General features: G+C 30.9%; 1 protein-coding gene across 1 annotated transcript in view; it reads right to left on the reverse strand.

Moving 5' to 3' along the window:
- The window catches only part of LOC143235747 (uncharacterized), a 159,571-nt gene that overhangs the window by 43,645 nt on the left and 100,790 nt on the right, over positions 1–15,136 (reverse strand). Inside the window, 6 exon segments of the mRNA XM_076473951.1 lie at positions 464–1,928; positions 3,321–3,620; positions 4,838–4,930; positions 7,123–7,164; positions 10,654–10,899; positions 14,181–14,294. Coding sequence (XP_076330066.1) covers positions 464–1,928; positions 3,321–3,620; positions 4,838–4,930; positions 7,123–7,164; positions 10,654–10,899; positions 14,181–14,294 — 2,260 coding nt within the window.

Consider the following 15,136-nt stretch of genomic DNA (forward strand, 5'->3'; position numbering starts at 1 on the left):
GTCAGAAACAACAAAATAAACAGTTACCAAAAACTGGAAAGAGGGACAGTACTTTAACCAACTTAAAATTAAAGTTTTCTTCGAAGTTACCGTATTCCAAAATACTTTTGAAAGATGTTCATAATTGCTGTGAAGTTAACAATATTTCAAGAAAAAATGACAAAAATATACAAATTATTCTAAAAACAAAGATTCATTCGTTATTTCATGTATTTTAAAACCATTGAACTTATCACAGATGTGTGTACAAATATCAAGCAGCAAAGTTAATCATAAAACTTATTTAGACAAGTAAAATATTACCACACAGAAATATGGTTACACAAGAATTATGTCTACTGGTTTAAAACTATTTTATTATGATGCATCTTGGATTTACCATTACATAACTCAAAACCAGTATAAAAAACTGTCCTTCACTTTCTTAGTCAATTATAATAACTCTTATTAAAGATCAACCTACTTCTGAGAGCTTCCCTTAAGCCTTCCACCTCTTCTTGATGGCTTCTCTGCATGGCAGATTTATTTTCTTCAAGTTGTTGCAACATATGAGCCTCTAGGTTTTTCATCTCTTCCTGATGTTTCTTTTCTCTCTCCAATTGTTCCATCTTATGTTGTAGTGTCAAATGTTCTTCAAGCTGTCGAACAGTTTCCCAGTGCTTAGTTTCTAACTGTTCTCTAACAGATTTTAATTCGTTCCAAGCTTTTTCTCTCACTTCTCTGATTTTACTTCTGTGAGTTTCTTGCATGGTGTCCCATTCCTCTGAAAACCTTCCTTGAATTTTGTCCTTCTCATGTTTCAATTCATCCTCATATTTTTGTTTGTATTTCAGGCTTTCATGTTCTATTCTCTTTTCATATTCTTCTGAAAGTTTCTGTAATTCAAAACTATGAATGTGACTTAGTGACTGTTTTTCAGATTCAAGAGTGCTGGCAGCAGCCTTTTCGGCATGTTCGGACTTGTCTCCATACGTTAACACAAAGTTATTTTTCAAGTCTTCAAGAGATTTCTCATTGCTTTCTCTAATGTTATTAATTTCTTCAGCATGAATCTCTTTCATTTTCATCTTTTCATGTTCAAATTGCCTACAGAGGTTCTCCTTGGTCAATTCTATTTCTTTACAGCGAAGTCTTTGAAGGTCAGACATCTGTGGTTTCCAATGCTCACTTGTGTCTTCCGACAGCTTTTGGAACTGTTCGTGATGAATCATCTGTAAGGCTGATAGATCCATCTCATATTTTCTAGCTATACTTTCCTTTAACTGATGCAATTCATGCTGATATCTATAATGAAGATTCTGCTGCTCAGCCTCAAATTTCTTTTCCCAATTTTCTTGTAGATATCTGATGTCGTCTTCGTGGTTCTTCTGCAACATTTCTTCTTCACGATGAAAGGCATCTTCTAAAGTTTTTCTAAGTGCAGCAATATCTTCCTGGTGGTAGTCGTTTAGATGTTTCTTTGCGTTTTCAAGAGCAGTACTGTGCATTTTTTCAGAAGCTTGCAGCTCATCCTCATGAGACTTTTTCAATGCCTGCAGCTCATCTTCATGTATCTGCTTCATCACCTCAGTGTGCTGGACCCAAGAACTTTCTACTTTTTGTATTTCTTCTTCCTTGTCTCTCTCAAACTGGTACTTCAATTTATTTTCTATTTCAGAAATTTTCATTTTGTGGTTTAACTCTAGCTCTGATTTTTCTTTCTCAAACTTGTCCCTTAATTCAAATTCAAATTCTTTCAATTTATTTTGAAAATCATTATTAACCTTCCGGCAGTCTTCATCAAATTCCTTTTGACAGGACTCCTCTGCTTTTTGGAGTTGCTCTTTATGAATGGTCTCTCTCTCTGTTTCAGCAACTTGTCTTATAATTTCTGCAGAGAGCAATACTTTACTCTTTTCTACATCTTGCTTTAAGGACGATAACATTTCCTGAAAAAGTTAAAAACATAATCATCAAAATAATTTTAGACAATTAACTATGAAGTATAAATATCAAACATTTCACTAAATCACATATACTTTAAAATTAGATTTAAGTAAAATTTTCAAACCAAATACCCCTACTTGTCAAACCATATCCTTACAATTATATAACAGTTTTATAACATTTTACATATAGCAAAATCAGTGTTACCTAGTTTTATGAATAAATTAAAATTCTGTAAAAATAAGCAAATTTATTTTTAGTACATTGTTCCAACTCACAAAAAGATATCAGAGTAAAAAAAGTTAAACTATGAAATAAAAAGGTTGTTTAACATGTTTATCACTACACCACTGTCTTTTACTTAAATAAAATGTTCTTATTCATATATAAGATGTTATTAATTTACATCAATGTCAAATGAACAATCTGAACACTGATCAGTGTTAACATATTTCAATAACAGATTTAATAAAACTAGTACTCAAGATCAGTGTTTCAGACTTCAGACTTTGCTACAGACTATAAGAGTAAACTATTCATTCAAGCCTTATTTTACTTCTCAGAATTACATCTGTATCATCCAGATGGTTCTGAAGTAAAGATGAACTATCAACTGAAACATGCTCCTCTCAGGACTGGCAACTATTTCATAATTCAAAAATGCATTTTAATTTCTATTTTAATCTCAAAAGTCTATAAACTAAGTAAAAGGATAACTTATTATTAGTTATCCTACATGAAACCAATGAGGTTAAAAGTGTTCAAGCCAAGATCTAACTTCACATATAAGACTGTCTTTTAAGGTTATGACATTACTTCTGTAGATATGATTTCACATTTTCCCATTCAATTAGTCCTACACCTTTTGTAAATAAAAATAACTAAAAAACATATGATAACCGTAGGAGTTAAGCAAATATATTATTAGTGTTCATTGCATATACAACTTTTAATGAATTTGAGGTTCTAAAAGAGCATCAGTTTGTAATGAGCCACGTACATGCTCAGGAGATACACTAGATACTCATGAACCTGAGAACAGTAATAAATATCTTATAGCTCATAATTAATGGCACTAGATGACATAACAGCAACAATACAATACGGCAAAAATTTAGTAAAACCAAGTTCAATTTTACTAATTTTCTTAGTCTTGGAAAACACATTAACTGTTAAGATATTCATTATCCATAGATACGTGGGGTTGGGCCTCAGTCAGGATACAAAATGTTGCGAGAAAGTTTGGGAACCAAAGGTCTAGGTTAGACTCACCTTAATATTGTTCCAGTTTAGAACTATTTTACAGCCACACAAATTAATTTCATAGAAAAAAAGTAATTGTTTAAGATTTCTAGATGTTCTTGTGGAACCCAACAGTTATAAAAAAGTACTACCATGAACTGCATTGTAATTTTCTCTAGTCCTGGACTTTCTTTGTCTTGACTGACAAATTCTTCTCTCAGCTTTAGTATTTCCTGCCTCAAAGTTTCTTGGGTGTGAGAATGACCACTGCTTAACACCTCCAGTTCTTTCTTCAACTGAGCTACTACATTTTCGTGATCTTTGTGGACCATGTCCAGGTGTTCGTTCAGTTGCTCCACTTCCTGTTTCAGCTGTTCTCTCTGAATAACATGTTCCTGTTTCTCATCCTCTAATAAGTTTTTCAAGGTTAAAATTTCACTTTCCAATTTAACCTGTAAAAATTGCAAGGTTTTATTATATCAAAATAATAGTCTAGTATGTGTGATCTAAATAAAGTGTAGAAGCAGTGTTAAAATGACTTTAAAAATCTCAATAACATATGCAGTAAACAATCTATAACTACCTAAAACTGCATTAAAACACTTTTCTAAACACATTGGAGTAATACAAAAATGGAGTTGGTCCATGAACAAAACACAAGAATAACCGGTCTAAGCCACGTACATATAAATTATTTAAATGCACCAGCAAATGATCGTGGAAATAGAATTCACAAAAAATTACAGAATAATTATCTTTTTTAAAATCCTAAAAGGTGTAAACAACTATAGTAATAATAAAAACTGTCAACTTTTTAACTAAAGTAAACAACATGGTTTTTAACTGACAATTTGAAACCAGATTGGAGAAGACAAATATATGTCACAGTAAACATAACTGAATTAAATCAAAACTCTTTGTTGGAATGTCTTTTTATTAAATTTCACAAACTATAAACCTGGTACTTCAAAGAAGTTGTCTGGATCAAGAGTTCCCCAAACTGGAGAGCACAGATTCCTGTTTGTGGATCACAGGGGATGATTGGGGTGGGGGTCATGGCAAATGCACAATACTGTTAAGATATTCACTATCCATAAGGTGGGGCCTCAGTCAGGATACAGAATGTTGTGAGAAACCAAAGGTCCAGGTCACACTGACCTAAACATTGTTCCAGATATCTCTACTTTAATGAAGCCCCACAACAACAATACAAGTCTATTTTTTTAGACATTAAATCAAACAATTCATCAATAAGTGAACGTCTTCAAGTCCTGCTTTACAACACTGTTAGATACCATAAGTGAAAAATGTACACATGATTTTTTTTATCTAAGTAGTTAAAAAATGTTTACTACAAAACTACAAGATGAATGTAATCAAGTTTTAAAAAGCTACAAAAACCATCAATGTATTACCCAATAAATAAAACACAGATCTAATGATCAAAACAAAAATAATTCTCAGTGGGTGGAGATGTTGTCCAAAGTACTGTTTTCTTCAGGAAAACTAACCAAAAAAGAAAAATGCAAGACATTTGGAAATTTAAAAATGACCACAGAAAAAGAGAAATTTGGGTTTTTAATCTATCTCAAATGCTTTTTTTGGTCAAACCAATTCACAATGTCCTCCCACAGAGAGTCTATTTCCTAGATGCCTGTTTAATAAATACCTGCGTCTCTGCTTCTTCGTTAAGTGTGTTCAGTTCTTCCTGATTTTCCTCCAACATCCGTTGTACAGTATCAAAGTCTTCCTGAAGTCTCTTCTAGTCAATAAGAACAAAAACGTACTTCAACTTTTAAAAACAGAGTATTTCATGTAATGGTTTAAACTTTACAATGAAGTTTTGAGGGATTTGTGAAACATCAAACAACAGTAACAACTTAATTTCCTTTGAGATAGCACTAAATTATTTTATAACACTGAGGAATAATGGTATTATTACAGATATAACAGTTAGCCATCTACTTTTAAAAACTTGATACTAGACTCTTTTAAAGTGAGATCAAAAATTAGCAATTTCTTTCAGGTTCTTTTAGAATTGAAAACTATACTTATAAACAGATATAACAAAATTATGTAGTTTTAACTGAAACTGGTTATTATAAATAAGAATAAAAACACTCTCACAGCAAAAATTAATAATACTCAGGATATTTTGGACAACACTTATTAATAATCAAGCTGAACACATGGTAACAAGCACAGCAAGCAAAATGTGACATGCAAATCAGTCACACTTTAGAAAAACAAATACACCTTTTTTTCATCAACATAAACAGTGTAAAATTAAAACAAATTAAAAAATCAACAATAACATAATAACCATTTAATATGCATTACACTAAGGTGCACAGTAACAGCCATAGAACAGCATTTTTTTGGATTCATGTGACCAGATATTATTCTACAAAACTCACAGTAAGATATAAAAAAATTTGGCAAATTATGCACATGTGGAGCTTCAACCTGCATTTTAATGGATCAAATCATGATACAACATAAACATATTTAATTTCTGGTAATAATAAAAACAATTCTAGTAATTGATGTACAGAATAATGGCCAGAAAGATAATTAATATATTTTGTTACTTCAAAGAAATTCAGTGCAAACAGAAATGGGTTTGATTTTAATAAGTAGTTACAGCAAAGAAAGAAACTGAGATATATATTTAATCAAACAAGAGCAAAAATACCAACAAATGAAAAAAATTCTGAAACAGTGTAACATCAAAATGTAAAATACAGTTACCTTTTTAATATGTAACATCCATTTTTATTCTGTCAATCCACCAAGCTGATAAATAAAGTTTTCTGTCACCATTGTACAGAAATCGATAAGTGCTATATTTGGTGGCTTAACTTGTGTGTATTAATGTAGAATAACACAAATAACCATTTCATTCTCCAGTGACTTGGGGTCTGTAGTGGTTTAATGGATATGTTGTTGAAGCAAGCTGTGTACACACGATTTGTATTGCTTTTCCAGATAACCTTTTTTATCATGTTGCATACCATTGACCAATTCATACCAACAGCTTTTGCCACTGACTGTTGAGTTCATGGATTAATATCTGCTACAAGATGCCAGGCTTTGCATTTTATAGGTAGGGTACAACTGTTTCAGAGTTCTTTCTGGATGTTCCTGGTACCCCAAGTTGATCCATATTCCTTTGTTTTCCAACACCATTAAGTACAAGAGTTTCTTGTCTTAGAAATACTAAATCCTCAAACTGAACACATTTTTATGATCTAAATTAAGAACATTTTGTACCTGAAAAGTATCCTTCCCAACAGCTATCAATTTTCAATGTCATTACACCACCTAATAAATGCCAAACAATCTAAAAATGTAGTTTTGATACATTCTACTCCACTAGTTATGGATGTTACACGACTTGATTTAGATATTCAAAATAAGTTTAACATACTGTCAACTCTACACTATAGTCACAGAATTTTCAAAGCTTGTTTTTAAATATTATTTAATTATTTTTCTGTCCATCACCCATGAACAGTACAATGACCCAACTATGTTAACTTTGATATTAATTAAAACATTTAGCAAGCATGAAGTGCAGTTCTCAAATATTCTATAGTATGCTACTTAATTTACAAGTAACAGCTTAAACAAAAATATCTCAAACCACATAAAATGCAAGTTGTACCACACACACACACATATTCATTTTGCTGCTCATTACATTTCATTAGCCCTACAATATTTCATATATTTCAGACAGTTCATAATAAACTAAAGACATTTCTTCATGACTGTTGTTACAGTAGGAGAAACATAACAATTCTACAACATAAAACATATATAATAACAAGCAAAAACACTTATCAAGCAGCTTACACCAAGGCAGAAGACAAAAAGCAATCAGAAAAAAAAAAAAGGTTCCTTCACCATAAGAAAGACACCCCAAACCAAGACATTGAACATTGATCTTACCGAAGTATGGAGGCTGTTGTCCTCCAGGATATTACTTGCTAACTGTTGAATAAAAGGTAAGCACGAAATGAATTCAACTAAAACCATTTCCCTAAACAGATGAATGGTGAATGAAACAGGTTGTTCATACCACACCAAAATCATGGAAAAAATTTTAATGACAGTAAAATCACTAAACTAAGACTTTCCATCAAAGAATGGATTCATTAAAAGATTAATATTTCCCATCAGTACCAAGCAAACTCACTGTAATACTGCTATACATTGTAAGGTACTTCAAATCTGTTGACATAAAAACTGATTTTGTGTGTGTGTGTTTAGAATAATTTGTATTTGAGAAGAAAATATCAGCACTGAGCAAAAATGTATCAAACTTTACGCTGTATCCATGTTTCTGGAAACAAACAGTTCTGTTTAAAGACTTCCACTGTCACTCCTTGTATCCCTCTACTTAACATGCACTGCGAGTTAGCAGTACAAATCAAATTTTGCAATGAATGTATACAATAAATTAATGTTGAAGCTATATTGAAGGGCTAAAAATGTATACACTGACTTTATACTGAAGCTGTATTGAACGTCTAATAATGAATACATTGGCTTAATGTCGAAGCTGCATTGAAGGGCAAAAATGTATACATTGAATTAATATCAAAACTGTATTGAAGAGTTGATTCTAAGATTACTAGTATATATTGTAATTGAATATTTTACACACATACACATCCTTTCTAATGAATGGTTTGTAGTTTAACAATGGTTATAATGAATACATTTATTATATTATAGAATACCACCATTAAAATACACTAAAGGCAGCACAGAACTTTTATAAATAGTTTTGCATCACTGTAATTTTTAATTCATGTACACATAATTCTTAAGAAAGGTTGATTTTTATGAAGACTTTCACAACACTAATGTTTATTGAATCGAAATACTTTAGACAAAATCAGTGTCCTGTTACCTGACAAAAGCTATTTAGGTTCAAAGAATCATGTGTGCATAACATCTACTTTTTTTATTCTTATCTGCAAACAACAACTTCTTATTGACTGACATTAGTATATTTATTAAAGAAATAGCATTTAAAACACTGAATATTTGAAGCCAATAAAAAACCTCACCTTACCAAGTGTTCTTTTAAAACAAAAAAGTAATAAAGGTAAGTGCCATATAAGTATTGCAAGCTCGAGAGAAAGAATACTATTGATAAACAACAGTCAAGTGTTAATTGGTAGAAATTTTAGTAAGTGTAAAACCTCATTCACAAAACAAGAAATCTTCCATTTACCCCCACTTGGTTTATACAGCTTCTGGTTATAAATTCACATTGGTGATACACAACACAGTTCTCAGTAAGTATTCACTGACTGGTGGTTATAATATTCCATAAGGTACAACAAAACATTGCATAACTCTGACATGTAAAATATTTATTTAAAAATACATATCAATTTAACAAAGCAGAAATTAAACTACAATCCTTGCACTGTGAAAGACAGAGAGAGAGAGCATGAAACATTAATTAAAAATAATTATCTAATTAATATGTACAAAATATAATCACAGGTATAAGAAATAAAATATATGGAACACCCAACACCAGCTACAGGAAACACCCTTTTCTGGACCTCCCCCTAAACTAAGATAAGAAAACAATATGGAGAGGTAAAATTATAAATTCTTTGTTAAAATTAAAGTAAGTATTCAGGTAAATGAATAGTTTTCAGTAAGATGCAGATAACAGATAATGTCAGATTTAGGATAATCTGATTATCTCTCTTGATTTTAGTACGTTTGGCTACAAATTCTTTATCCTCTGATTCACAACATTTCTTGATAATTTCAATACCAGAAATTAGCTCTCTGCCTCCCTAAACTGTTGCAAACTACTAGAATGCAAGTACAATACAAAATAATTATGATTTACTTGTAAATATTCTGCCAATTTTTATTTCAGTGAAATCTCAAGAACCAGTAAATCTATTTGTTTTGAATTTCACACAAAGCTACATGATAGTTATGTGCAATAGCCTTCCCTAATTTAGAAGTATAAGACTAGAGGGAAGACAGCTAGTCAGCATCACCCATTGTCAACCCTTGGACTACTATTTTACCAAGGAATAGTGGGGATTGACTGTTACATTATAACATCCCCAAGGCTGGAAGGGTAAGCATGATTTGCCATGATAGGAATTTGAACCCACATATCTCAGATTTCAACTGGAGCTCTCTAATCACTGGTTATGCCAGGCCAGAACCAGTAAGATGGTTGTGACTGATTGGAGGAAGTTTGAAGACCAGTGATTGCAAAGCACTGCTTTAATGTACTCTCCACATTTTGATTACAAAAACTTGAAATGCTTTCTCATAGAAAGATGAAATGAAACTTCACAGATGAGTTTCAAAACTCTCTTGGAGAAAAAAAAATACTGCAAACTAAGATTACAGTGTATAATTCTTGGGATACTCTTTAACTACCTGAAGACAATTTAAAAAGAAATTACATCCAATTTTTTGATTTCATAGAGAACATAAAACTTAGCTACTAAACTCAGGAGAAAGCTTTATAATCAGAAACTTCTAGGTGCAAAAGTGTTACACTTGAACCATAACAGCAAATCATGATGAACTCAATTTCAAAGATCTTGGTTTAAGAACCAAAAATAAATTTCAATAAAAACATTAATATTTTGTGACAAATGGAAATTCCTTATACATCTAAATCACAGAGACCCCACTGTATGAATCAAGATCATCCAATATCCTAAATTACCTCTATAGTTATCCCACATGGAGGCTACACCTCATGTAGATGAAACTGTAAGAAACACAAAATATGCTGTCAAATTCAAGTCTAACAATCATGCAACCCTGCTCGTAGACCTCTATCTTGACTGAGTTACCTTATAGGTGCATTTTAGTCACCGTGTGCAATTTCACACAGTGTGAATTAATATAGGATAAACTTCTGAAGAGATTACCTCACAATAAAGCAGCAAAATTGTTTGTTTCCTTCAGGGAAATGTTTGTCACAAGACAACATTGTACTGACTAAATCTAAGGTCTAAAGTATAAATTTAAGGTCTTTGACAGAATGTTGAAATTAAAAGAAGCTCTCTACAACCAAAGTATTTTAAAAGTGTATACTAAACAGAAACCTACAATACATGTATATATACATATAGAGAACATTAATTTTGAAACTATACTACTGTATTTTTTACTTTTCAGTCTGCAGTAACAACTTAATTTGAAAACTACTAACAATAATCACAAGTTTCTCTAGTGAATATTATTTCTGTATTAATACAAATGTACAATAGACATCAAAAATACTAAATTAAAAGCACAAATTAATGTCCCTGACTAGATTAAAATGCAATTAGCAGAGAAAATGAAAAAAAAAAAAATTAATTAACAGAATTAGATGGTTAGTATGAAAGCAGTGCAGCCAATCGAAGCTTAGGTGCTCATCTATTAACCTGCAACTAAAACTGTTAAAGCAGTATAAACCATCACAGGTACCTGATACTGATTCAAACTTTCAACTTCTTCAAGAAGACTGTTGACTTGCGTTTGAAGAGCATCATTCTCTTTCTTCAAAACTAACATCTTATTGTCTTTCTCTTCTGCCTCTTTGTTCAGAGATACAATTTGGCCGTAAAGCGAGTCACTGGTTTTCTGGAATCCCAGTTCCTTTTCAGCTAATACTCTGTCTTTGTTTTCCAGATTCTTTGTTTGGTTTTCTATTATTTGTTGTAGCTCTTGAGCCTTTAAAAAGAAAAAAAGAAATTTTATTAAAAATATAAATATTGCTTGTTATGCAAAGATCACTGCATAAAATTATGCATCGTACATGTTCTTCAGAATAATCAAACTTTGATTTTTTAATTTTTTTATAATCCTTTAGTGAATTTCATAATCAAACACCTAATGTAAATATTATTAAGAATATACATAATTCTAAATGGTCATATTTGATGACCAAGACATTTCAGTTCCTCAAGCTTCAGTCCTTTAAATTTAGTTTCTTAACTTTTAGCAATTTGTTAGATGTTATTGGTCTTACAAATGGATTAAAACAAACCAGTACATGTCATTGTCAATTTTCACATATTAACAGTTTTTAAGAACTTTTTGTGTATCCTTAGTTAACTCTCTCAACTCGGTCATGGTCAATTTGATTGACGACATGACCTCTTTGTACTCATTTAAAGCCTTCATAGATTTAATATTTCTAACTTCTACAGTAGAGTATATATCTTCACAAAATTTGTCAGTCTTTCAGTTAACATTACAATCTTTGACACATAAGAAAATCATATATTTTAGTGAAGTGTTTTTAATAAACTATAATAAATATTTGTCCATGAATATATTGAAAATTTGTTTTGAATTGTCCACATGCAAACTAATTTTCATATTGAGATTAAAGATACTTTTCCTAATCTTAAAAATATCAAATTTCTTTTCTGTAAATCCCTAAAACCTCGTAAGTACTTTTCAAACATTTCTTGCAGTAAAACTTATTTTATCTGTTATTGTATTTACCCTATCTCTATATGAGATTGGTCAATTTGACCAACCTTGTAACCCCCTTCCTAAATCTAAGTAAATTTAAGTTACCCCTTTTCTCTTTCTAAAATGGCTTCAAATTGCAACAAGAAACTACAGTAATTTATCCTTTGTTGGTTTAAGCTCATAACAGCACACATCAGTATATATAGATGTAAGCTGTTATGAGCTATATATATATATATATATATATTAAATTTTATTTATACTACCTTTTCAATTGCCCTTTGAACCATATATAGCTACTCTCCACACCATTGAGTTGTAAATCTCTTAAGGAATGTGTAACTCACGTTACACTATTGAATAACATTATCCAGAAGTTACTATGATCTGCTCACAACTGCCTAGTGAAACATTGTTATTAATATTATTTTTTTCTCTTCACTGTCAAGGATATTTAAGCCTACTTTCTTTATACTAATGGGATTAATGCTCTAAATAATTTCAATTAAATTAAATAATAAAAAAGGAATACAATAATAACATGCAGAAAGTAAGCAAGTTCCAGAGCAATGATAATTTTAAAGTGAGTAATTTATGCTTAATTTCTCACTCTTTTAAGGGGTGGTGGGTAAAATAGAGAAAACAAGATGCCTGGAGAAAATATGTACACGTGTCATACTAAGGGAATTCAAGATTTTAAAAATTATTTTCCTCATGCAACTAAAATTAAAACTTTTATACTATTGAAATATTGATTATCAGCTAAAATTTTCTGCTTTACTAATTGGGATAGCATAAATAAAAAGTTGCTTAATAATCTTGTGAGAGTGAGACTCTTAAGCTTTGTGTCATGCACAGCAAAGTACCAGAAACAACAGGATTAAACAAATTGACAGCTAGAAATCCCTTTCACCATGTACATTCTACACATAGTAAAATTCAGACTTGTAACACAGAAGTAAACACTCAGTGATACTGGTTTGTTATGAGTTTGAAGTTTCACTAGAAAATTTAATACCTCAAATGAAACCTATCTGCTTTGAATTTCTTACTAATTTCATCAATGAATTAATGTGATTAATGCTCGAATAATTCATTTTTTTACTCAGCTTTAAGATTCCTTTATGTATACATTTTAATGTTAGAAATAAAAACTTTAGTTGTCTACAAAATTGTTTAATAGTGAATTTTAAAACAATAATTAACATTGATTATTTCAACAGTATAATTACATAAACAAATGGCATATTCAAGCACTTCTAAACATGTCAAATATGTAGCTTGTCACAACACAGAGTTTTTGTACATTTTTAGTTCAACAATTTTTATTTTTAAATTTAAACTTTTTAAAATTCTATTACACTGTCCATTTCCACATCCAGAAGAGTGTTCTACAATTTAAATATTTAAATTACAAATTGTGGTTTTCATAAGTCAACAGTTAAGTACTCTGATATAACAGACCTGAAAGTTGAAAAACAACTTTCCATATTAAACACAACAAATTCTGTAAACCTAAAACATTCAAAACTAATTATATTGTACTGTTCTTAATGCTGAACAAAATTAAGAGAATAGACTATATTTCACTTTACTGTATGCAGATAAGTTTAGTTAGTTATCAAAGAATTCCATATATGTAAACTACTAAATCCAAGAAACAGATATGCAAGTGCACTATCTAACAATTTGTTTCAGTATACTCCATTGAGATTTATAAAGTATTTACTATGATTTTTTGCAAGTTACAGGAATGACAGATTTATCTTCAAAACCCAAACAAGTAAACAGTCAACACAGTGCCACTGGGATGAGTTCAAGGATTCCTCAAGACTTTAACTGCTGTTTTTGTGAAGGACTAACATAACCAGAAATTTGTAAAATTTTTAATAACATTTTGGTTTTGCCATATTATCCAAACAAACAACTGTGCCAATTTATTTCTCAAAAGCTTTCACATTTATACAATACTTTTCACTTAGCACATGCAATCTTACCTCACTTTTACTCATCTTATAAAGATCTATTACTTTATTAAAACAGCACAACACATCGTATACTGAAAACCTCTCTGTTCTCTGATCCAATTTTTGAATTCATTTTAGCCTAACCACTTCCCATTGAATATGAACTTCTCCATGATGAAAGATGACATAATACCACATTTAATTCATGGTAATAAACTTGTATCAAGCATCACCAAGTACATACACATGGAGTAATATTTATTGAATCTTATTTTACTCACTGTTTTTCTTTGCAGGTAAAAACTTTCAAAAATTACAGAAGCAAAACAATGTATTTCTGACAAAGACAGGCAACAAAAACAAATCAGTAGTTGATTGAATTCATAAAACTTGTGAAAGGCTTAAAAGCACAAAATTAAATGATTCATCACACTAAAAATTTTGTAGAACAGTTCGATGTAAACTCAAGTTATTTTGTTGAAATTCAAGGACTTTTTAAGGCAAAATATGAACATGGACTTCACAAGCTTCATGTACTTCCTGTTAAATAAAAATACAAATTACCTCTTCCTTTGTCTTGAATAATTCATCACTGACAGACATACTACCACCAGTTTCAATCTGAGAGACTGAATTAAATCTGTTCTTATTAACAGACACAAAACTCATGGTGGGCATCTGTAAGACATAAAAACATACAATTCAGTACACTATTTAACAGAAAATTCAATGACAGAACTTTGTAAAATTAAAAAAAAAAAAGAGATTCATTCTCAGTAGGTGACTATGTTAAAGTTACACACAACTCATAATCACACAGATATGTGTTAGTAGTATTTTATTTACAGCTGGTGACTACACTACACTTAGACTTGATTCATGTCACACAGATATGTGTCAGTTGTATTTTATTTACAGCTGGTGACTACACTACACTTAGACTTGATTCATGTCACACAGATATGTGTCAGTAGTATTTTATTTACAGCTGGTGACTACACTGAACTTAGACTTGATTCATGTCACACAGATGTGTATTAGTAGTATTTTATTTACAGCTGGTGACTACACTAAACTTAGACTTGATTCATGTCACACAGATGTTAGTATTAGTATAATTTTATTTACACACAGATACTGGTGACTACACTACTCATGTCACACAGATTAGACTTGATTCATGTCACACAGATATGTGTCAGTTGTATTTTATGTCACAGCTGGTTAGTATTACCACTACTCATAGACTTGATTCATGTCACACAGATATGTGTCAGTTGTATTTTATTCATGTCACAGATGCTGGTGACCATAACTCATGTCACACAGATACTTGATTCCATAACTCATGTCACACAGATATGTGTCAGTAGTATTTTATTTACAGCTGGTGACTACACTAAACTTAGACTTGATTCATGTCACACAGATACGTGTTAGTATTACCATAACTCATGTCACACAGATACGTGTTAGTATTACCATAACTCATGTCACACAGATACGTGTTAGTATTACCA

The sequence above is a fragment of the Tachypleus tridentatus genome, chromosome 12 (genome assembly GCF_004210375.1).
Source record: "Tachypleus tridentatus isolate NWPU-2018 chromosome 12, ASM421037v1, whole genome shotgun sequence".
Classification (NCBI taxonomy): domain Eukaryota; kingdom Metazoa; phylum Arthropoda; class Merostomata; order Xiphosura; family Limulidae; genus Tachypleus; species Tachypleus tridentatus.